The sequence below is a fragment of the Mustela nivalis genome (assembly GCF_964662115.1).
Source record: "Mustela nivalis genome assembly, chromosome: 11".
Classification (NCBI taxonomy): Eukaryota; Metazoa; Chordata; class Mammalia; order Carnivora; family Mustelidae; genus Mustela; species Mustela nivalis.
Window position 1 is genome coordinate 68,027,227 of NC_139030.1, and position 24,397 is coordinate 68,051,623.

Here is a 24,397-nt window from a genome sequence, read left to right on the forward strand (position 1 = left end):
CAGCAGCTGAGACCCATGCAGCACCTCAGCCTCCATACCTGCCAGCCATGGTTGGTCCTCACAGAGTCCTAGCGGAAAGAGGGGGACGTGGGACACGCTGGTGCAGAGGACGCCAGGAGGCCAGCGGGCACAGGCACTCCCGCCCAGGGATCGGCACAGAGCTGAGCAGCTAGATGCAAGGAAGGCCCACAGGGCCAAGTTCCCTGAGCGGCCTGGCTTCTAGCAGGAACATGAAGCCTGCAGCTCTCAGCACTCGCTTGGGGGGCTGCCCCGGCCATCATCTGGGAGTCCACTGGCACCCATTGCCCCTTGGCTGTGCAGCCCCCAGCAGGTGGGTGGCATGCGGGGCTGGCAACCTTGAGGCAGCACTGTTGGCAAGGAGAGGAGGCAGGGGCAGCTCTCAGTGGGGGGCAGATCCTGGGGTCCCAGTGTGCAGGTGCAGCCCCCCAGCCTCCTGCTCCGAGGCCTGGTCTGGATGTGAATGCCATGGCCACCTACCATGACCCAGGTGGTGACTCTCTGGTGTTACAGTCATTGCCCTACAGAACCATCTAAAGGACTATTTTTTGTAGTACAGAAAGGTATAAGTTAACATTTCGTTTTTTTTTTACACAGCTTTCTAGCCATTCTGTTTCTGTACTAAAGCAACAGTGAGCTAAACGGATGGACATAGGGTTTCAAAGTAAATAAATAAAAACATCCTCAACCCAATCATCTTGCCACCAAAGAGAGTGTCCAAGGGACCATGTCTGCCCACCAGCTGGAGGAGGATGGAGGCCTGAGGGGTGGGCCTGCAGGTCCTGCACATGGAGCTGGGGTTCAGGGACTCCCACTCTCGCTGGGCCACCTCACATGCCAGCATGCCTTCTGACTCAAGGGTCTGCTCTCTTGGAAGTGGGGCCCAGGGAGGAGTGTGTGCTCAGAGGGCTCACCAGTCCTCTCACTGGTCTACTCCACCTCTCGGAAGCTCATGTGTCCCACGCACAGTGGCCCTGGGCTCGACTCGCTCTCTGGACACTTCAGGATGGAACCCATGGCATGACAAGGCATTCTTAGATGTCAGCTCTCCCACATGACAGGCGCTGTGAGGCAGGGTCCCACCCACCTGTGGCCATCTTGCTCCCCACATTCAGGGGGACAGATATCCCCTGGGTTACAGTCCATAGTCCATTATTTTAACCATTCTCTTTCCCAAGCCTCCAAATACCCAGCCTCTTTGTCCTTTCTTGTCCCTCCCACAGAGCTGCATGCCCAGGCTGCCTTGTCTGTTTCGCCACCACTCAGGTGTGGGGCACAGGCCAGGAGACTGGGAATGGTCACACGATGGGTATCACTGTCTCTGGCCATCACCTCGTCTTCAAGCTTGGGTGCTCCCACCTGCCAGCCTCTGAGTGTGTGCCCTCACTCCTATCCCCGAAAACAGAGAGAAACCTGTGGGCACCGCCTCAACTTCCTATTATAAACACACACCTCACACATCCCTCCTCCCCAGCTACTTCAATCTCCAGTGCGGACCCCACCCCCAACCCACACCCTTTCAGAACCCACTCACCCATGATCCCAACAAAATGGGGTCCCTGGTCACCCTACCTTAGTACCCAAGCCTTCTCCTCCCAAATACACAATTATTCAAGAAAGTGCCTAACAAGGGAGGGAAGGCAGGAGGCTGAGGGCTCCCCAAGGTCTAACCATTCCCTTTCACCCCCACCCGAAACCCACAGGTGCCAGGAAGTGCTGTTAAATGAATAAGGGAGCCTGCTTTTGTGCAAAGGTAGCTGAGATATCCCAGTTGACATGTGGCTTGCAGGATAGATTTCACTGGGGGAGCCAGCACCCCCCGCGCAGAGCCTGCCCTGCCCGCTCCAGCTTCCCTGCAAACCAGGCCCACCAGCAGCAAGTTGTCTGCTAGGGAAGTGCCCACCTTGTGTTTCGGCTGTTCCTCGTTGTCCGTCCTGGCTCCGCCAACGTGGCTAAGGACAGGGCTCAGGAGGGGGGACAAGCTTTGCCCAGCTGGGCCCAGGGTCACCTGAGACGCAGGGCTCAGGCTCAGTGGGCTCTTCTGAGTGGTGGGAGAAGGCTGAGGACTCTCCATGGAAAGGCCTGGAATTGAACGGGGCAGGGGATGGAGCAAGAAATGAGAAAGGGCTGCCACGCTGGCCAGACAGCAGTTGTCAGCATGCTTTAGCCCACATTAGCTTAATGCTACCACCAGCCACCTTCTGGGAGGTGTGTAAACGAAGCCTCGGTCACATACAGTTGTCGCTGTGACACAGTGAGATGCAAGCAGGTTGGCGGCTGGCCAATCCAGTTCCAGAGACCAACCACTGGTGGTTCGGACACCCAGGGCTCAGCATGTCTAGGGGTTCTCCTCTGCTTTACACAAGATGCAGCTGTGATAAAAATAAGCCGCACAAAGAGTTCTGAGCAGAAGGTGCCATCTGAGAGGGGCACCTTTCATGCATGCTAAACGAAAGGCAGACTGTGGAGGCTGCACATGAGGGCTGGGTTACAGCTGGGTGAACACGTCTGTCATTGAAGGACACACTTGTTACGAAAAAACTGCATCAATGGAAATTTCTCATACATTTTTCTACTTTGGATTTTTAACAAACAAGGATTTCGTATTGGTTTTCTTGAATCATACCACAAAACCAGTACTTTCTTATTAAAACAAAGTTTGCTTTTGACTAAGAAGCAGCCAAAATTCTGGCCTAGTTCTAAGCGGCTGCTGATGAGGCAGACTCCACCACACATTTTATACTAAAGGAGTCTCTTATCAAGAATTATGTCTCAAAAGGTTATGTCTAATGTTTTCTACGGGACATCAGTAAGTGTTCAATGCCAAGTCTTAAATATATCTTTAGAGCAGAGTTTTATATATGAAATTAACCAACTTAGAAGCTATTTGTAACAGAAATTGACCTTAGGCTTATAATTGTACAGCCATTCCAACACTGCAGCTCCTGAGATTTCTGCCTGCCACTGAGTGCACGAACACAGTCGTAACTGGCCCAGGACTCCCGGAGCCTCCCCCCTACCCCCACCGCTGGCTTCAGAGCACAACACTCTTATACCCTAGTCACACTTCAAACTCAAGTCACCTACAGACAGTTTATAAAACCCAAACTTGGCTTCTTTGGCCTAAAACCTGTACATGGGCAGGCAGGCAGGTTAGCGCATAGGGGCTCCTTGGAGGACACTGCTGGGCCGAGCGCCAGCTCCGTGGGCGGGCACAGGCCTCCATGCCAGCCACCCCGCAGCCTGGCCAGCGGGCTGCAGGGAGGGTCCTTGTTTTCACATTGACAAATACGGAGCTCTGGAAGGCTGCAGTGAGCTGTCAGGGGTCCTGCCCAGGGGATCTGGGGGTGAACTAAAAATGCGATGATGACAGAATTTTCCTGTGGGATTTCTCACCACTACACAATCACTGATAGTGCAAACCTGGACAATGTTGAGTATGAAATTATTAACGAGTTTATTATAAGTTGCTTTTATTACACAGGTTAAGATATGCTAAGCAACCTAAAATCACATGGAATTCCTTTGTTTCCCCAGCCCACACGGAGTGCGGAAGCCAAGGGCTTTGCTGGTCCCTTCAGTGTGGAGGACCCCCTGTGTGGGGAAAGGGGGGGTTTCCAAAGATGAGCTACTTATGTTTCATAATCCAAAACCCTTTTGGTCCCGAATAGGCCCAGAATTGTGTAATGAGATACTTTTACACATGGAGAATTCAGAAAAAAGTCCAGAAGCTACTACCAACAGATCTTATTTTTCAATTGTACCAAAGTGTGAAAGCCCGTGTCTCACACTTACTGGTTACGAAATTAGGCTAAGCTCAGTGCTCCACTCTGTCCCCCAGTGCCTCACATAGCATCCCCCTTGAAGACGGGCAGTCCTACTGCAAGTTAATAGTGGACAGTTTCCCAAAAAGTAGCTACAGACTTGACTTCATATTTAAAGAATAGACAGTGGAGCTCGAGGAGGAGGTCCCCATGAAAGTGTCGGGAATGGGCTCTGGGGGCTGTGGGGCCCGGCAAACAGGGCAGGGTCAGGGTGCACTCATCGGGCCATTGAATTAGAGAATGCAACTTCCGATAAATGGCCCCTTGGTGATGAACTTGTGAAAGGAGCTGCCCCTGCAGGAGACTGCTCATTTGGAAAAAACTATTGTGCTTCTAGGGAGGTTCAAAGTTATCTTTGATATGATCACTGCAGACATCGACTCATAATTTAGTAAACAGATTGAAAAGTACCACAAACTGCCATTAAACATTTGTTTTTATTAAATCTGTCAACTACAGCAAAACATTATAAATCATGTCTACTTCACATTACGTCAACCCAGATCCTACCAGACAAAATAAAAGTGTGGGGAGATGAGCTTTCAAGCCAGTGGCACAGGCATGCAGCCCATCTGCACTCAAGGCTGTTTGGAGGGTGCACCCATGGCTCCAGGCCCGATCCTGTGTGGGTCAGCCTTAACACTGTGTGTGAAGTTCCCTATGCACATGCTCCACCCGGAGAACACAGGCACAGGGCATAGCTCTGCAGGGTGCACACCAGGAGAGGCAGAAGCCAAGGTGCTTGAGGCCGGCGGCTCTGCACCGTGTGCTGGTGGGTGTGCAAAGGCACTACTGTTAGAAACTCCCTGCCGCAGGGAACCTCATCAACACTGACAGTGCACAGCAGAATGCGGGTCTTAGGGTTTTTTTTTTTTTTTTTAATGCTGAATGTCGTTTTAGATACCACAGAGTACATTTAGCCTTAACTGCCATGGAAAGAATCTTAAACATTTGTAAAAACAGACTCCTGTGTCCAAGGTCCTCCACCAAAAAATTGCAAGAATACTTTTCTGAATTACTAGAGTGTCTCCCATCGAATCCACTTAGACACAAAGGGGTGCTTTGCTGTTCCACTGCAGCATCAAGAATGACTGATTCCTTTACTCATGCTCTAGGACTTTTGGAAATTCTTCAATTTCCAGCATCAAATTATTTGAAACTGATAGACATAGACAGTAGTTACATTCTACTGAACTCCACATTCCTGCTGGAGGGGGACCACGCCATCCAACCTGTGGTTCAAGACAGGTCCTGTACTCAAAGGGGCAAGTTAGAAGGTTTGAGCATCTTCAAGGACATACATTTAAAACTGTCAACAGTAAGTAACTCTGACAGGTGATTTTATTTTCAAAAATTTCTAAGTATTTGTTTTATAATTTTTGAAACATCATTTTAAAAAGCACAGTATTATCCTTCTATGTTCCCCTTCACTTTATTCACCTATGTGGTGAAAGATCAGTATCAGAATTAGAGCAAAAGTTAAGCTTATTTTCATTTCATACCATTAAATTCTTTTTCAGAACTCTGTAATAAACAATCTTGAAAATTCTGCCTGAGGTGGAAGGAGAATTGGCTTTGGTTTGGAAAATTTAGGGTCAAGTATGAAGGTTGACAGTAGGAGTAAGATCCAGAAACTCCCTCTTTGGCTTGAACAATGGGTCGTTAATTTTGTAAGATGAAAAAACTAAACTGTACCAAGAATCCAAGTAAATGTGAGCTTAACAAGTTAGCAGAAAACTAATTCTGGCTCCACTTTTGGACTAGGATGTTGCAAGTCCCTTTTACCCAAAATCTGGCTCAAAAATATAAGTGGGAGGAAGAAAAATGGCTGGTGTGCAGGAGTACAAATATTAGCTCCTCTGTCACTGCAGGCCTCCTCTGCCTCATCTCTGCCACTTGACAAATGGCAGAGCAGGGTCTGACCTGTGCTGTACCCTTTCCATGGCGCTAGGGGGCTCACCCATGGCCACACCCACAAGGTTGTGAGCAGATGCCTGGCATATGGGTCTTAGGGTGTGAGTATGGCTGGGGTGACCCCAAGTTCAGAGGGTGATGTCAATACACATGGTGCGCCCAAGAAGCACTTTCAGTCTTTCCTAGTTAAGGAATAAACAAGACTCCCTGTTAAGGAAAATATGTGTTCTAGCCTACAACAACACAGTCACACTTTGGGGCATCTGTCCAGATCAGCACCTGCAGGTGTGGAGTCCCCTGCGTGTGGGTTCTATCAGAGGACACAGCTTGTCTACAGGTCTCTGGAACTGCCTATGCAACAAGGGCAAGGTACCCCACACGAACTATCCCGAGAAACCAAAGAGCCTGCAGGTGATGCTCGACAGGAAAGAAACATAACCTGGGTTAACGTAATTAAAAAATAAGTGCCATATAGTTTTTACCCTTGTAACAGTCAACCCAGAGACGGGATGGAAAAAAGAAATGCTTTTGAGCAGTTTCTCGAAATCTGGTTTTGTGAATAAAATACCTCCTTGGGGAACCATTAATGTCACCAGTTTACCCTGAGTGGGACGACCGGGCAGGGAGCAGGGCCCATGTTGTGGGAGGGAATGGGCATGCCTGTGATGCACTATATCCCCCAAATGGGGAAGTGACCACCCGTGAAGGGTTCTGGGGAGTCTGTGCTGACAGCACCCTGCTCTGGAGTGCGGCAGGGCAAAGACACCAAGCTTCAGGAGGAACACACTGCCAGGTGTGTCCTGCCCTGGGTGCTGGGCACCGTGAACCCCCAGAGGAGACCAGCACCTGTTGCCAGGAGCGCCCAGAGAGGTCATGAGCCTGTCCCCACAAGGCTGGCTACAGCCACTGACCAGAAAATAGGGCATATCCACCATGCTTCAAGGCCTGAGTGGGGCTGGGCAAGTGTGGAGGCAGCAAAAGCTTGTATTGTCCAAGCGGGAAACTCGAGTTCAGAACTGGGGTAAAGATCTGGTCAGAATGTGAGCAGATGCTATGCTTTGGGTCAGAGATTTTCTAGGGTAGACTCTAGCTGACGGGGTGGGGGCGGGGAGAAGGGGAAGAGTGTTCTCACCTTCAGAATTAAGAAGCCAACAGCAAGTGTTCTGTGCGCCTTATGAGCTTAAGGACCCCGTGTTTGTCCCCAACACCGCGAACAACGCCGTCATGGGCCACCACCTCGAGGGCATGGTGTCAGGCCAGAGGAACAGAACACGGCACCCGAGTCTGCATCTGCACGCTGGCCATGCCTGTCAGGCCTGAGGGGACAGCGCCGAGAGTGCGCGAACACTGTGAGAATGCACGGCACCTTCCCCCGCTGGCCTTCCACAGGGACGTCAGCATCCCTACCTGAAGTAAGACTGTCTGTGGAGCGTCACGGTGCCTACTTGTTGCTCAGAAGCCTATGAAAGTGAAAGCGGCGTCAGCAAAGAGGTTGTGAAAACAATATGTGGCGGTTTCAGGGATTCATTTAATATGTGAGACAACCTTTAATATACGCAAATCAAAACTTTTAAAAACAAGAAGAGGGAAAGGAAGCTAAAAGGTCCATGTAAAAGTTCATAGTAAATCTTTCCTTATTTTATTGAATAAACAATTAAATTCTAAATTAGTACATGTCTGCAAATTTATATGGCAATTCCAGTGGAAAATGAATCTTGTAAGTACCACAGACCAGGCAACATCACTGTTTTCTGTAGAGAATGAGTATGTCAAGTGCATAAGGAAGTCCTAGTTCCTTTGCTCCACAGCTCCTGAGGGAGAGCGGATGCTTTCAGGTAAAAGAGAGTGCCCTGGGGTACCTCAGGCACCTGCACTCCTGCCGTAACTTCAGGACAAGGGCCAAAGCAGAAACCTGGCAGTGACCCCACGGCTCTGAACACAACACAATACCAAACCCAACTGTAAGCACCGGAAAGAATGTTCACATTTCGTCTGTGACATAATTGTTTTAGAAATGGGTGTCTTTGTTGATGTTCCATGAACCAGGAGGGAGTGAACATACCTTTGACCGTGACACAAACACATGGCACACAGGGATGTGACCCACGTGCTCAGAGCCATCATGTGAGGGCTGCTCATGGCGACTCTTGCAGGGCTGCCCAGTGTGGGGGGGGGGAGTTTGTCCCGAAAACTAAAGGACTACTAGGCGCGATTCAAAGCAGACTTTGTGAACAAGAAAGGGGAACAGTTTAGCCAACCGATTTAGAGGTTCCCCCTCGACTGCTCGATGTCTTGTTTTTATTGTCCATCCATTTACTATTAGCACTCTTTCAGAAATGTGTGTTAATTGTCACAGGGATGAAAGGGGCAGCGTGGGGATACAGTCACTGGGATTGTGAGGAGGTTGTGTGGGGACAGATGGCAGCCACACTCATGGGGAGCTGAGCTCATGACCAGCATTGTGCAGTTGCTCTTGTACCCACAACACCAACGTACTGTTGTGTGTCGATCACATGATGACACTGTGCTAACCAGAGTCCTAACCTAACTTCATACTAGAGAATTCCTCTGGAACACAGAAGAGGCACGTGTCCATACCTGTGATTTAAGAAGCGATGCAGTACACACCATTACCTATGTGAGTGCAGTCACACTTACTAAGCCGAAACTTTACTGTTACTAGACATTAGATACTCATATATTGGCTTACATAAAATACTTTAACTTTGGAAACTTAAGTACAAAAATAGACTTGATAACTAATAAAAAATAATTGGTCTGCCCAGAGCAAGGGTACTCTGCAAGGCAGACCCACTGGGGACAGTCAGCACTGTCTATGGTCCCGAGGCTCCTGGCTGCGAAGGGGCTGGCAGGCAGCCCTCCTGTCAGAGGCAAGAACTGCATCTGGCTGAGGAGAGCAGCACATTCAAGGAAAAAACTGTCAGCACTCTGCAGGCACTTTTTAACTACACACTCTCAGCAAACTGGCTCCTGCTGTAAGCGCGCCAGCCTCCACCGTGCAAACCTCACTCAGCCATCCCTCCTTGAGCCCAGCAGTACGGACCACGCTCCCAAGACTGCAGCACTGCACAACATGAGGCTTCCGAGGAGAAGGCAACTGTGATGAACAGCTGTAAGCAAATGAAAGAAAGACCCAGTGCTGCTCTAGGAAGGGCTGACCCTCAATCTGAACTCTTTTGGATATTTTAGTATTTATGGTAAACCGTCTCTTACTAAGATTCGACAGAATGTTGCTGCCTCTGCTGCCTGCTATTTGCGGAAGGAAATGTCCTTCAGGCTCACTTTCCCTGGGTCTCTAAAGAATTTCCTTCGGGTGGGGGGTTACAATCCACCCAGAGGCTAAGGGGAGGGAGGTGAGCTCCGCAGGCGCCTCCCAAGAGAGCCACGCCTGGTTTCCAAGTAGTCGGCTTCCCGAGAAAGGGAAACCTGCGAACTTAAACACACTAAGAACACTATGGAAAAGAAGAGCTTGTACAAATGTCTCCTAATAAAAGTGAACCTAGCACTTGTCCTGGTAGTGCCCACGGAGTGTCTGGGGCGCTGGGCTCCTGTCAGCTGACCAGTGTTGAGGCCCCAGCCACGCAGGGGCTGTGGGGCGATGATGGGTGTTGGGGTGGGTGTGTAGTCTCTGGTCAGCACAGCTCTGGGTCCCACCTCCAGGGAAACAGAGGCAGGGCAGACAGGTGGCGGCAAAGGCAGGGACATGAGCCAGGACCAGAGGCCTGGCTTCTCCCACAAGTCACTAGTATGAAGTGGGGGGGTCTTCTTAACAAGATGAGGTGGGAAGAGCAGTCATGGCCATGTGCAGTGAGCAGATTGTGTTTGAAGTCCAGTTTGAACAAACCGGGTATTAACAGGCACTTTAGGCAAGGGGGCACATTCAAGTATGTCCCTGGTATTGGAGGACAGCAAGGGCTCACTGATCCTGTGACTGTCTATGTGCCATGCAAGGAGGTGTCCTTGTGCTCCAAGAGGTGCACGCAGTTTTGAGGGCAGCTGTCACATGTCAGGACCCACATGGAAGTCCTATAGCACCAAATGCAGAGGAAAAGGAAAAGGACAGAGGCCATGTGCAAGGTCCAACTTTGGGGAAAAATGAATGGGGGAATGGCGGGGGTGTGTTTGCTCCCTGTTCTGCTTTTGCATATTTTGCAAACTTTCTAAATAAAAAGCTAAAAAAATCAACTCCAGAAAATGAAGTTTCACTGAAGAAACAACATTTCTTTAGAGGAAGGCCTGTCAGAAGCTGTCGGAGTGTTGGAGAGCAGCACTGACTGCGGATCTCCAGGACAAGAGCGTGAAGAGGCACCCGCTGCCGTCGGCAGCCCTGGCTGTGCTGGGGAGCAGGGCTAAACAGACCCATCCCAGGGAGGCCTGCTGCCCAGACACTTAAAACAGGACAATGCAGGTTGGCTGAAGGCAATACTGGGCACATTCATTAGAAGAGAGAGTCTAGGAAAGCATTTTCCATAGTAACTCTTCCCCACACAGATCCAAGGTTAGCTTTCTAAGTGACAACCAGGGGGAAACAAAGTGTCTAGAACATGCTATTCCACCTCCTGGTTCCTAACTGGCCCGCCTCCTGCCCTTCTACCCAAGTCATGGCATCTCCTCACAGAAACTTGTCAGCCAACGCAACACCTCCATGCTACACAGAGGGCAGGCCTCAAGGGCAGGTGCGAGGGACACACACCGAGCGCGAGTCCCGCAGACCACAGTAAGGAGACTGTGGCATAGGTTTAAGGCAGCTACAAACATGGAAAATCTATACACTTAGCAAAAGGCCTCTGTTGGTGTTCAATCAACAAAGATGACAAAAGAAAGACTGTGACCGGAAATAGACAGCAGGCTACTTGGTGTGTGCTCACATGCCCCCAAGGCAGAGAATTTCAAGTCCTGCACACAAGCACAGAGGGGAGGCCTGCAGTCACCAAGGGAAGTGGAAGAAACGGAGCCTTTTACATGGCATTGCTCTACTAGTGGAGACCAGAAGGAATAAGCTACATAAATAAATTAAAAAAAAAAAACCCCAATCTCCGGACTTATTTGACGAAGTCAACGGTGTCCATCCAGGTTTCTCCTCTGATGTCCACAGACAAATACAGTCTGTGCCGTGGGCAGCAGCCCTGACTTCACGGTGGCACGGGTCCCAGCCTCGGCAGGTGTGCCTGCCTGGTGGGCATGGCCACCTCAGCCCGTCTGCTCCTATGACCTTTCCCACGGCCTTGGAAACAGACACCATCCATGACAGGGCTGTTACAAATAGCTGGCGATAGTGTATCATATGCCACCTGACCTGAAGGAAACGATATTCCTACAGGAAGAGTTAACATATAAGCCCTCAACATGTGCAGAGCTCCAGGCTGCTGATTTTTAGTGAACAACCCACTTCCTGGGTCCAAAGGAGACAGCTCTGTCAGGTTCTGCTTTTTCTGAAACCAGATATCTTCTATCCCTACTAAGCTAGACAGAAGAAAACAGTTCAAACTTATATTGCATTTTAAATCAAAGTTTCTCCAAGCCCACTACCCAAACAGAGCGCTACTTCTGGGCCTAAGGTCAGTGGATAAAAGCTCTGGTGTAAAGCACACCCTGGGCAGGGACAGGGACCTTGCCACGTGCTGCTGGAGAGCCTGGCAGGCAGCAAGCTGTGGTCTCCACGGCCTCTCCCAGGATCTGGGTTCTGCAAGGGGAACTCAAGACTCCATGTGGCGGCTGGACCAGTCAAACAAAACCCCATCCTAGTCAAGCATGAGCAGGGTGCTTCATCTTAAAAAGCAGCAGTAGGCATAACACACATATTCCATGAAAGGTCAATGGGAATCAGAACTGGGTAACATTCGACATGGATAGCACCAGTTTTTAGTTGAACCAAACAAAGCATATGCCAGAAAAACGGAGCTATGAAGACTAACTGATCAGTCCCTAGCCTGAAACAGTTGTCTATCTTAAGGCTTTTATCACCATTCTAAGCCACAGTTTTATCCTTTGACATTCAAAACAGAATAATCAATCAGCGGATTAGGAAAAAGAAGAATTTCAAGCCATGAACACAGAATCCCTTCCTATATCTAAAAGGCAAAAATCTGAGCTCTCACTGGGTTATCCTGTAAGGGAGCCCAGGGCTGGTCAAGATGGGTTTTTATCTATCCGCTCTCCTGGATTCAAATTCTTTATGCTCTGCAAATCGAAAATGACTCTCTCTCCACTTGTCTGTGCAAAAGGGTTACTGAAGAAAAGGCTCACATCTAGGGGGGTCCCTGCTTCAGCACCCCAGGAGTCCGTGTCTGTGCTGCTGGAGTCCTCAGCTGTGGTTGGGGGATAGCTGAGCTGCTCTAACTGGTCGATGAGGTCCGAGAGCTGGAAGGCTGAGCTGGCCTCAGAGCGGACCGAGCAGGCTGGGAAGTTGGCCATGGAGCTGGCCTCGGACTGATTGGCTGAGCTGGGGGTGCAAGCAGACAAGCCACCATGAAGTGGCAGGTTGCTGAGGGAACTGTTCTCGGACTGGTTGTTCCTCAGCGAGCTGGTCTCTGAGGGACTCAGCAGGCTCTGCATCAGGCTGGCTTGTGCCTTTACCTCAAACAGCTCACAGGTGTCTGAAGGGTGCATATCACCGCCAAAGCCACCCTCTCCCTCAAATGCAAAACCATGCTCGAGGCACCTGTGCGTGGCCTCAGCGGGGTACCGGTCTGGGCTGGACGGGGCAGAGACTGAGTGAGCGCAGGAAGGGGCCTGCGGGGCTGGTGCACAGTAAGGGAAGGAAAAGGCCTCTGAGCCTCCAGCAAAGAACGAGATATCTGCTGGGTCATCATCTATGAACTCCTCAGATACCTGCAGCCGGCCGTTTGTCAATGTGAACACAGGCCCACCTGCACTGCCCTGCCGGCCATGAGGATGCTCCCCATGGGTGGGGGCAGAGCCCACAACTGAGCCACAGCCACCCCCATGGTCGCTTTTACCAGCTGCTCTGCGCTCCCTGCCAGCAACCCCTGCAGCTAAGTCTACGGTGGTGTCATGACTCTGCCCCACGGGAGGGCTGGGGCTGCAACTCCTGACCACACGACCCAACCCGACACCTTGACAAGGCTGCAGCGCAGGGGGCCCCGGGGACTGGGCCCATCGGGTGTCGCCGTCGGCTGCTGCTCCGCTGCTCCTCTCTGCAGCTGGCCTCTTGGCGTCAGGAGCCTGGGGCTCTGTAAGGGAGCTGCTGCTGTCTTTGAAATCGGGTGGGCCTCGAGGGGCCAGAGGGGAGGTAGGAACTGAATAGAAGGAGGCATTTGTTGAAGATGGGGATGCGGAAGTCCTCAAGCCCTCGGTGAATGAGATGCTCTGGAGGTCACAAGTGAAGAAAAAAAAGAGCAACACATAAAATTACACATTACCATTTGAAAGTTGCAGAGCTAGCTGGACCCAGGCTAGTAGGTCCACACTTTTCTACCTCAGCCTCTGCTAAGAAGGCCAAATGACCATATTTTCCTCATTAGAACTGAAGATTTGTAAACACAGTTTTTCAAAAGGACCCAGAATCATGTTTAAAATCCCTCATAATTTCGTTTTTTTTCTCTTCTGTGATTAAATGTCTATAGTGAAGGAAATTCCCATCATGAAAACCTAGCCATGTGTACCTGTATCTCTGGGGTGTTCTGTATCACTCTGAAGCTGCATGAGCACGTGTTGGGCACTCCTTATTTCCGGTGGCAAACGACAGCTAGAGGCCGTGAGCCATTACCACTCAGCTAACAGGACCCTAAAGCAAAGCACCCACAGGCAACACACACACCCAGATCCGGCCACACGGGGCACTCACCGCTGGTGGCTCCCTGCCAGGGAGCAGAGAAGCACGTTGGTGGGCTCCCATGGGAATGAAGGCCGGTGGCCCAGCGGCCAGAGCTATTTAGGGAGGGCTGGCGCAGCCCCCAGCATGAGTGAGAAGAGGCTCACAGGCGGGGGAGAGTCAGCCCTCCGAAGACACTGCCATGCCTCCAGGAAGCTCCAAATGATACGCACACATGTGGCATCATCTAGAGGGTGTTTAGATCAAAATCTCACCCCAGAGTCCTGAGTAACTTGTGTGTGAGGAGCAGGGTGTGGCACAAGCGAATGAGGAGGCTGAAGCTGCAGTGGTGACCGACCAGAAATGAAACAGAAGCTCTCAGGCCACAGGTTCCTTGCTCAGATGCCCATCATTTAACCCTATCGACATTCTCTTGTGGTTTTTAAGACAGTATCAGAACTGAAAGTTTAAAAGCAATTTTTCAATATTCATACTATATATTCATACTATTTTATTTTGTAAATAGGCTCCTCGCCCAACAAGGGGCTTGAACTCAATCCCCAGGTCAAGAGGTGCATGGCTCTCCCGATTCAGTCAGCCAAGTGTCCCCATGCATACTCTTTTAGACTATTAAAAAAGTTGAACTTTGTTGAAAAAAAAAACAAAAATAAATTCTTTTAATTTGAATTGATTAAGCAAAGAATTTGTGAATAGGAAATATACCTAGAAGAGCTAAAGAATGTTCTTATTTAAAAGATCCAATGTAAAAAGTTTGGGACACATGAGCTTTGATACATAAGGTACAAGTGTAGCTTCTGGAAATACTATAACAATATGAACGACCAACTGTCAACAAAAACTAAAACAAAAACGTGTAGAAATAAAAAATCAATACGAAACTACAGAGCCATCTGAGGGGGCAGTAAGGGTATCACACAGCGAGAGGGAGATTCTCTGTGCAAGTGTGCTTACACATGGAAGTGGACATGCAAACCTGAAAACAGGAAGCGTCTAGCGGGGCAGGTGGGGAGCACAGGACCACCCATGTCCTGCCATGCCGGCTCTGTCCACTGCTGCCACATTCTGGACAATGGGGCTGAGTGCTTTTCTCTGAAGTATTTGCGTGAAACTGTGTATGTGCCCTTGCTTTAAGAGTTGTAATCATGGGGCACCAGGGTGGCTCAGTCAGTTAAGCTGCTGCCTTCGGCTCAGGTCATCATCCCAGGGTCCTGGGATGGAATCCCACATCGGGTTCTCTGCTCAGCAGGAAGCCTGCTTCTGTCCCCCCAACCCCGCCTGCCTCTCTGCCTACTTGTAATCTCTGTCAAATAAATAAACAAAATCTTTAAAAAAAGAATTGTAATCATGCCAAGCACAGATATAAATTTGTATCCTGCTTTTTACCCTTAACATGTTAGCAAAAAATCTCACTTCATGAATACAGTTTAATTAAGTAAACTAGTTCTGTAAGCTGGCACTTTACATTGTTTCAAACTTTTATAAAGGTAATATTCACTCACTTGTTTTCCTGAAAACAAAGAGCAGTGTGAGCCCACTGCAGAAAACTGAAAGTACGAAGAGAAAATAAAATCACCTGGAGGCCTGTCACTCAGAGAGGACATGTGACCCTGAGGTTGATGGCTCTAGCCTATCTTCTCTGGGCATCTGTCACTTCAGCTCAAAATGAGGACCTTATTACACAGGCTGTTTTGTATCTTGCTAGTTTTACTTGCTAACCCATTCTCGTGTGTCCTTAGCACCATACTGTTCTCCTAAAATGAGACCATAAGTGGTTCCAGAGCATTCCTCAGCAAACGGGCACACCCAGGACTCTGCTGGTGAGTTGACCAGCACAGCTGTGAGTGTTCCGGGTTTCTAAGTCACAAAAATCCCCATCATGCATGTCTCAATGCACAAAGTTTTCTCCTTACTTAGGACCACACCTCTGCCAGCAGCCCCAGGATGGGAATCTACAGTTAAGCACCGGGACTGACTCTGAGACTCCAGTTACAGCACTGCCAGAGGACTCCCCAAAGGTGTGCAGGTGACTAGTGTCACGTGTGCTTCAACCAGGAAGACTAACCTGCCTTGGCAAGTCTGCAGTCAGAGCACGAATAGACATCCGAGTCTTGCTGTGTCTTCTGCAAACAGAGAACAAGGTGTGAGCCACCACATCCGCCTCTCCTGGGACTGAGGGCAGCCGCGCCCTGGGGAAGAAGGGGGCTAAGGCCTGATAACATGCCATAGGCATCTAGCTGGAAACAGGCAGAGGACAGAAAATAAGAACTCAAATAAAACACAGGTGTTGCAGAGGAGGTAAAATTATCCCCCACACTGAAGAAAAATTCCACATGCAAAAAAACCAAGATCAATTTTTAGACCCAAAAGTTACCATGCTGCATGAAAACCTTTGATCTGAGCTGAACTATGCAGATTAGAGCCTCAACAGCAGAACCTGAGGCTGCACACACGACAGGTATCAAGGTGTTCACCTGCTATCTTTATCACGCATGCTGCTGAAGCCAGCGCCCACCTGCTATCTTTACAAGATAATTTGACTCAAGTCTCAAAATATGTATTTACATATGTAAGAGGATGTCTGTTCAAATAAAGGTTAAATATGTGAAATAGTGATTTTAAAAGCACGTACTGCACAGCATAAAGACCACGGTGCTTACCTTTCGTATGGAACTCTCTTCACCCCACTGTCTCTGACATAATCCACCAGCTGTTTCTGTGTTCTTCCACTGTGAACAAACGGAAAAGAACCAACAGCATTTCACAGCATTAGTCTTCACAGAGGCAAGGGCACGCTTGCTGACCCTCCAAGTTCACATGTGCATTTTAAAGCTATGCTTTGGGAGCGCCTGGGTGGCTCAGTGGGTTAAGCCTCTGCATTCGGCTCAGGTCATGGTCTCAGAGTCCTGGGATTGAGTCCCACATCGGGCTCTCTGCTCAGTGGGGAGCCTGCTTCGTCCTCTCTCTCTTCCTTCCTCTGCCTACTTGTGACCTCTCTCTGTCAAATAAATAAATAAAATCTTTAAAAAATAAAAAAAAAAATTAAGCTATGCTTTGCAGGAAGTGAGTGATTTTCTAGTTTCTATTGAAGCTATTTTTTCCATTGTTTTACTTGATATGCTTCTGCCACCGTTACTAGCTGCACATAATTCTCTGACACACTTCCCAACCCTTGTTTCTTGACAGTCTCAGTCCTGCACAGCCACTGGGGCCTCCCGGGGCTGGGTACATGCTGCTGCCCCACCTGTATCTGAAGGACGAGCCCCGGCTGAAGAAGACGGCTTTAGCTTTGGCCTTAGGTTGATCCAGGAGTCTAAAGAAGGTGTGATACTCCACACAGATCTTCCAGAAATTCTTGCATTCATCTCTACTGCCCAGCAAGAACTCCAGTGTGTCCTGGTAAGGTCCCTAGAAACAAAACATGAAGTCTCAAAACTAACTAATTCAAGAACATTTAGGAAGCATTCAGATAACAGGCTATTTATTCCAATGTTAAAAATTAGGAAAACATTGTTTTCTAAAAATTATCTATAAAGACTCCTGGTGCCATTTACATTTAAGAGAAAAAAAAGCAGCATCAGCTTGTTCAACTGCAGAAATGTTCAGAACAGTCACCTACAATGACACAACTGCTAACACTTCCACATGCCTCTCATGATGCATCTCCCACAACAAACCAGGGCACCTCCTCTGTCAGGCAACTATCCATGGGCCATTGCTCAGTTGCTCTTCCATGTGTGGCTCCAGGGTGTTCCAGGTGTCCAGGACACATGGTTTCAAAGGCTCACACACATCTTTTTTTTTTCTTAAAGATTTTATTTTTTTGACAGGGAGAGAGAGAAAGAGAGAGAGAGAGAAGGAACACAAGCAGGGGGAGCCAGAGAGGGAGAAGTAGGCTTCCCACGGAGCAAAGAGACTGATGCGGCACTCAATCCCAGAACCCTGGGATCGTGACCGGAGCTAAAGGCAGACACTTAACAGCTGAGCCACCCAGGCACCCCACACATCATCTTGAAGTAACTCCTGTGTTATCTTTCATAGTTATTTCTTAGGATAAATTCTTAGAAACGTTATACTGAGCTTAAAATAATGCACATTAAAAAAATCTATTTATTTATTTTAAGTAATCTCTACACCCAACATGGGGCTGGAACTCATGACCCTAGGATTAAGAGTCGCACACCCCAACAGAGGCAGCCAGGTGCCCCAACAATGCACATTTTTGAGCCTTGAGGCATATTACTGAATAACCTTCCAGTAAGACCATCCTACCTGGACTCCTAGATTCAGTCTCTGAAACCTAAGTACTGGGGGATCCAAGGTGCCACTCTGCCCAGGGTAGGTGTCGTCCTGGCTCTGAGCCTCAGTAAGTGGGAGCAGCGACCCCCCTTGTTCCCTGGAGGGGCGCCTGGGTGGCACCCAGTGGGTTAAGCCTCTGCCTTCAGCCCAGGTCATGATCTGAGGGGCCTGGGATTGAGCCCCGCATTGTGCTCTCTGCTCAGCCAGGAGCCTGCTTCCCCACCCACCCCTCTTCCTGCCTCTCTGCCTACTTATGATCTCTGTCAAATAAATAAATAAAATCTTTAAAAAAAAAAAAAAAAAAAAGAACTGCCCTGGAAATAGTTCTTGCACTCACAGAAAAAAGCAGCCCTTTACCTGCATTTTGTGCATGTTTTTAGTATTCCTTAGATTTCCTTTTCATTCCTACAACAGATACTTGAATAAAAAACCAGCCGCTCTTTCATGCTTCTCCAGGAAGGAAATATGTGTGTGACATGTGCACCTGCTGTTTGACCAAAGCCTGCGGACTGAGTGCCCTTCAGAAGCTGAGGGATGGCCCCTTGGCCCAGCACTCCCAGCATATCTGTGCAGAGATAGCCTTGTCAGCCTCCTGCAGTGGCACCGCCAGTCCACTCTCAGTCCCTATCCTCTTCTGTGCACTGGGACTATACCACCACGGACACTGTCGAATTGCAAGTATCGGATTTTTCCTATTAGACTGTATTAGACAAGTACTTTATCCGTTTCAATAAATTCACATGTAATTACTATTTTATAACTGAAAGTCTAGAAAAGGAAGGAGTATTTATTTTCTGAAAATCAAGGCTTCCCCATTAGAGCTAGCAAAAAGGTCAATTTCTGGATCCATGACGATACTGGGAACGTCCCTTACTCTGGATAGAAGCGCTAAGGCTAATCTGCTGTAAGACTGCAGATCACAGTTAAATACCTCATGTCTCAGCCTCCTGACCTGGAGAACAAAGACGCTGCAGCCAACCGACTGTTCTCAGCAGCCCCTGGCAGCTTCTCTCTCTTACCCTAGACCTGCTGAATCTGAAAGCCAGCCCTGTGATGAGTGGTGTGAGCAGCTCCTTAGGGACACTGACCCACACTCATTAGAAGACCACCTGAGCAGATTACCCAAAGCCCTTCCACACCCCAATTCTAAATTCCCTCCCTAAATTCTTGTGTGCATGATGCAGAAATGATTCATAAAATAATTAACAAGTCAACGTTCCAAGAGAATAAATTCTCTTGTAATTCAGAAAGTGCTTAAAATCATACTTACACGGACTTCTGGGTGCAATTTGATAAGAAACCTTTTCCTCTTAAAGCTGAGTTTTCGGACCCTGGACCAGTTGAAAGTGTTAATTTTGGTGGTGCCCTAAAATTCAAGAGATGGACACTCAGACACATTTGTAATCCACACAGACACACATACACAACTTTTCATGAAATAGAGAATGTTTAAATTACAACCTTGCCAGACAGCACAGCAATGTGCTCGACATTTTGTATCTGGAATGACTCTGAATTAAAATGTCAACACTAAATATAAGAATTTACTTGTTTTAGAAGAGTCACTTGATTTCTTTGATAAGGCTTTCTTACAAATTACTTTTTATCAATGCCAATACTGAATACTCCTCGAAGCCCACCCCTGCAAAGAGGGTGGTCATGAGGAGTGATGGTGGTGGAAGGGCCGGGATGGGAGGAGAGCCAGGATTCTTGCTGCAGGAGGGAGGATGCTGGGCAGGGTTGTGGGGGCTGCTGCCCTGGAGAGGGAGCTGGTGGCATGAGCTCCTGACACTCAGAGCAGCGACGGGTACACCGAGTGCTATGGGTCTTGGGTTCTAGATATGACACCCCACTGGAAAGGCCAGGGTTCTGTGGTCTTCAGGGGGTAGTGGGCAAAGCTCCAATTGACCCTGGAATATCTGTTGTCTAAGAAAGTACACGAATGCTCAATGGGATGGGACAGGCCCACCGGACACAAGTACCTGCTTGGAGGATGTCCAAAGATCAGTGTGGGACAAGTCACAGATCAAAATGGATAGTGACAGCAGCAGATTATCAAGTGTCAGAATATAACCCGAACTGTTATAATTCAAATTGTGATACGAGTATAATACAAATCCATGAGTCCACAGTGATACGAAGTAAGTAAATGCAGACAAAAATGCTTCCAGGAGCGCAAAAAATGGCAGTAAATGAGTCACCACTTGGCAGCCATCAGAGTAATCCAACCAGGTAAGTGGGTGAGGTTAGAGACATCTACATGGCTTCAAACTCTCTCTCCACAAAAGGCTTATTAGTTACGAAGGACAAAAAGTAACTTTGCAGTAGACCAGCTTGTCAAATGCCATCTGACCAAGTGTTCAATGTTGACACCGCCAGCAATGGGACAGATGGCACCACTGGTGACCTTGCAGCCATACCAGGAACACGATCACTTCTGTGATTTAGCCGAGAAGATAGACGAGGGTCTGATCATCAGCAAGTATCCAACAAGCCCATATTGTAGTAATTCCACAGAAATGACTGGCCTGTAATAATCAGAATCAGGGAAAGAAGGAAGAATGTTCCAGGCAGGGCAGAGTGCTTGACCTTAGATTGGATCTCTTGCAACAAGTAAGATTAGGCAACTGGTGAAATCTGGAAGGACGTCTCAGGTGAATAAGTTCTTTGTACTGTTCCTGTAACTTTTCTGTAAGCTTTGCATTGTTTCAGAATAAAAATTAAATGTTCTGAGATACCTTCCTCTATTCTTTTTTTTTTTTTTTTTTAAAGATTCCATTCATTTATCCATTTGACAGACAGAGATCACAAGCAGGCAGAGAGGCAGGCAGAGAGAAGGGGGGGGGGAGCAGGCTTCCCTGCTGAGCAGAGAGCCGGACGTGGGACTCGATCCCAGGACCCTGGGATCACGACCTAAGCCGAAGGCAGCGGCTCAACCACTGAGCCACCCAGGCGCCCCTCACCCCTCTATTCTTGATCATCATGATCATTTACTCTTCTCTGCAAACTTGAGATGGGGACAGCAAGGTCGGGAATGGAGTCTTCCTTCAGAAACCCCCCAAATCTTCAACCTTAAAGGTGGGATGCCACCTTAAGGGATGTCCCTTAAAGGGGGATGCCACCACATGGATCTGTTCTGAAAACAAGGGAAGAAGCCAGGTGTGAGGACCTGGTTTAGGCGCAGAGCCCAGGAGAAAAGCCTGAGGCAGGGCACAGCTCAGTGGCGGTGAGGTGCACAGAGTGGGTGATTAAAATCACTCTGGATTACACAAGGTGATGGCTGCACGATTCTGTAAACACACTAAGAAGACATGAATGTATATTGGAAAATGGTAAACTTTATCGTCAGTAATTTACATCTCCATGAAAACAATTCCTAAGTTAAGAGGTGTCCTGAAGGGGCGCCTGGGTGGCTTAGTGGGTTGGTCTCAGGGTCCTGGGATGGGAGTCCCGCATCCAGCTTGCTGCTTAGCGGGGAGTCTGCTTCCCCCTCTCTCTGCCTACCTCTCTGCCTACTTGTGATCTCTAGCTCTCTGTCAAATAAATAAATAAAATCTTAAAAAAAAAAAAAAAAAAAGAGGTGTCCTGCAAGTCCCGATAGGAATGTTCAGGTCTCCATGAGAACAGAAGCATCCCATATTTTTAAATACTGCCCAAACACTAATTACTCTAATTTCTGCTCAAATTTTCAACTATGTTCTCAAAAAATGTAAGCAAACAAAATAAAAATAACTCAAATACAGAACATCAACAAAATAAAACAGAAGCCTCCCTCCTGCACCCTTACTCCTCATCACCCCCCCACCGTTTTTAACCCCAGACTTGGTTTATGTGCCTGGGCAGGGGCTGTAGGCAAGGCAGAGACGATGTGCCCCCCAAGACAGCCACAGACCAGGTGAGAGAGGTCTCACACACGGGTGCTGCCTGCCTGCTCACCTTTCCACTTTCTCTTTTGGTAAAAAAAAAAAAAAAGTGATATTCCAGAGTTTTAACCACTATCAGAAAGAAGTCCAAAGAAGAAACAAAACCTGATCACAACTAGAGTGTTCAACTTTAAAAGTTTCAACTTTTAAAACTGAGCAGCTGCCTATAAACACTCAGAGCTACTGCTTTCATTTTAATTTTTATCCAATAATCCACGGCACAATTATAAATATCTAGGAAGGCTTGAGACAAGACCCAGCCATTCAGGGCCCTCCTGCTAGAGACCTGACCGCCTGAGCCCTCCATACCCACTCTGCAGTGGCCAAATTTTAAATTTGGTTTTTATTTACTGTTTATGAGAGTACTTCTCACAGGCTGAGCCATGGTGAATCATAACTCTATTTTGCTCCTTTACTTTAAATTCTCCCTCAGATACTAAGTGCCTCTTCTCATTTACTCAATTTTCTAATTCAGCTCAAACTCTCCCTGCAGAATCTTTTTTTTTTTAAGATTATTTTTTAGAGTGAGAGAGAGCACAAATGGGAGGGGCAGAGGGAGATGGAGAGCGAGAGGCCCAAACAAGCTCTGCACTGAGCAGAGCCTGACGTGGTGCACGAGCTCACAACTCTTGAGATCAGGACCTGAGCTGAAATCAAGAGTCGGATGCTCAACTGACGGTGCCACCCAGGGGCCCCATCCTTGCAGAGTTTAAAACTCTTCAGTGCAGTCTGATCCAGGAAACAATTCTCTCCATGCTGCACGCATGCTAATGGGTGCTCCCTGGGCAGCCTCCGACGTGCAGCCCATCCGCTGCCATTCCCGGTCTGTTCTCTCCTCTGTCACGTGCTTTAAAAAGTGCTCAGCAGTCAAACCTTAGAAAAATGGTGTATCTGGAAAATGTTTTTATTTCCTCTGCACAGAAGTCACATTGGATGGGGCAGCGGATCCTGGGTGGGAAATGATTTTCTTTCACATTCCGTACCACTGCCTGCCCTATTGTTGTGTAGCCTCCAGTGCTGCCCCCACGGTTCCTCCTTCTCCTTCTGGGAGCTCTCCGGTCTCCCCTGCATTCTGACACTTCATGCTGGTGTGCCCTGTGGGGGATCTTCACTTGTCGGCCATAGCAGGAACATGTAGGCACTTCCAATATGGACACTGGTGCCTTATGCTCTGGACACGTTTCTCACATGATTTCTGTAACAGTTTTCTCTGCTGCTCTGAGCTGTGGCCTCTAGGTCTCCTCGGTGCTGGAATGCTGGGCCTTTTGTGCTATTCTCTGAATTGTCACTTGCCTCCTGCATCATGAATCCTCTATATGCTCTGTGGAGATTTTCTCAACTTCGTGTTCCAGAAAGCCTCACACTCTGCAGCACAGTCCTTTCTGCTACCGCATTTCTAGATCTGCATGCACTCCTGCTCTCCGTGTGTCCCTGTGACTACAGACTGCTCGTGTTTCAGGGCAGTTTTCTCTCCTGTAAGGCTTCCCAGGAAACATAAGACAGTAATACATCAGCAAGGTTCAAAACCTCAGCAGGATGAGTCTGCAGGGAGAAGCCCCTTATCACCGGCTCCCAAAGCCTGCAGCTGCCTTCCCTTCCCAGCGGCTATTAATGCCACCTGTTTACTTTGTATGGTGTAGAGGGTGTGTCATTCTCCCACTCCTCCTCACAAGCAGTAGCAAACCATACACACTTTCATCTTTGCTCCACACAACAGTGCATCTCAATGTCCCATGTATCACGACACAGAAAGCCTCCACGTTCTTTGTGCAGTTGCCTGATAGTCCATAATATAGATAAACCAGACTCCTGATGATCAGTTATCAATATTTTACTATTACAAATAAGGCTAAAATATAAAAATATAAAATTACAAGACAAAGATCTTTCATATCTGAGTCCTACACCTCATGAGCACGACACAGTGTAAAGCGACTTTTCTGCATCTTGCCCATGAGACAGATAGAAGATGGCATGCTTGCTGAGGATTCTACAGGGGTTCTCATCCCGTTCCTGGCACAAGCTCTGTTTCTTCTCAACACTAATCTGGTATCTGTTCTTCAAGAGAGAGGATTTCCTTAAATTTCTGGTGATCCTTGGTTATCTGCCTGAGTTTAAAAGTGAGACCCCAGGACTGTAAGTCTGTAACCATTTGGTCACCAGCGAAATCTAGGGTCCATCTGGTGAGGGACAGAGTAACTGCATGGTCTTAAGGGTATCTCTCCATGGACTGCTTACTGGTTTAAAGAGAAAAACTAGTAACTACAATAACTAGTAACTAATAACTAAAGTTAATAACGAGTAATCAAGACTAGTAATTAAGAACTAGAAAGCAGAGATCAAGATTCACACCACCAGTAAGGCGGGACAGTGTCTCAGTTGAGACTTTCTGTCAAGAACGTGACCACCTGGGTAGTGGGAGTATGTCCCCTGAACCTCATCCCAGGAAAACAAATGACAAACCAAAAATGGAGAATGTCCTATTAAAAATAAAAAGGACTGTGCTCAACACTGTCAATGTCCTGAAAGATGAAGAAAAGAAATGCTCTAGCTTCAAGGACACAGCAGATGCAACAGCTAAATGCCACATCTGGTCCTAGCCTGGG

The 24,397-nt window shown here is 48.2% G+C and overlaps 1 protein-coding gene across 19 annotated transcripts in view; it reads right to left on the reverse strand.

Annotated features, from left to right (window-relative positions):
* FARP2 (FERM, ARH/RhoGEF and pleckstrin domain protein 2) overlaps positions 1–24,397 on the reverse strand; it is a 112,673-nt gene that overhangs the window by 21,856 nt on the left and 66,420 nt on the right. For 8 of the 19 annotated variants that reach the window (XM_082689638.1, XM_082689636.1, XM_082689649.1 and 5 more), the window contains exons 9-15: positions 19,139–19,234; positions 16,814–16,977; positions 16,230–16,298; positions 15,635–15,692; positions 12,854–13,106; positions 2,217–2,390; positions 1,922–2,100 (exon numbers count right to left, since the gene is read on the reverse strand). In XM_082689638.1, the coding sequence (XP_082545764.1) occupies positions 1,922–2,100; positions 2,217–2,390; positions 12,854–13,106; positions 15,635–15,692; positions 16,230–16,298; positions 16,814–16,977; positions 19,139–19,234 (993 nt within the window). The remainder of the gene's footprint in view (positions 1–1,921; positions 2,101–2,216; positions 2,391–12,853; positions 13,107–15,634; positions 15,693–16,229; positions 16,299–16,813; positions 16,978–19,138; positions 19,235–24,397) is intronic. The other 11 variants (XM_082689641.1, XM_082689642.1, XM_082689643.1 and 8 more) reach the window with 3 other exon arrangements.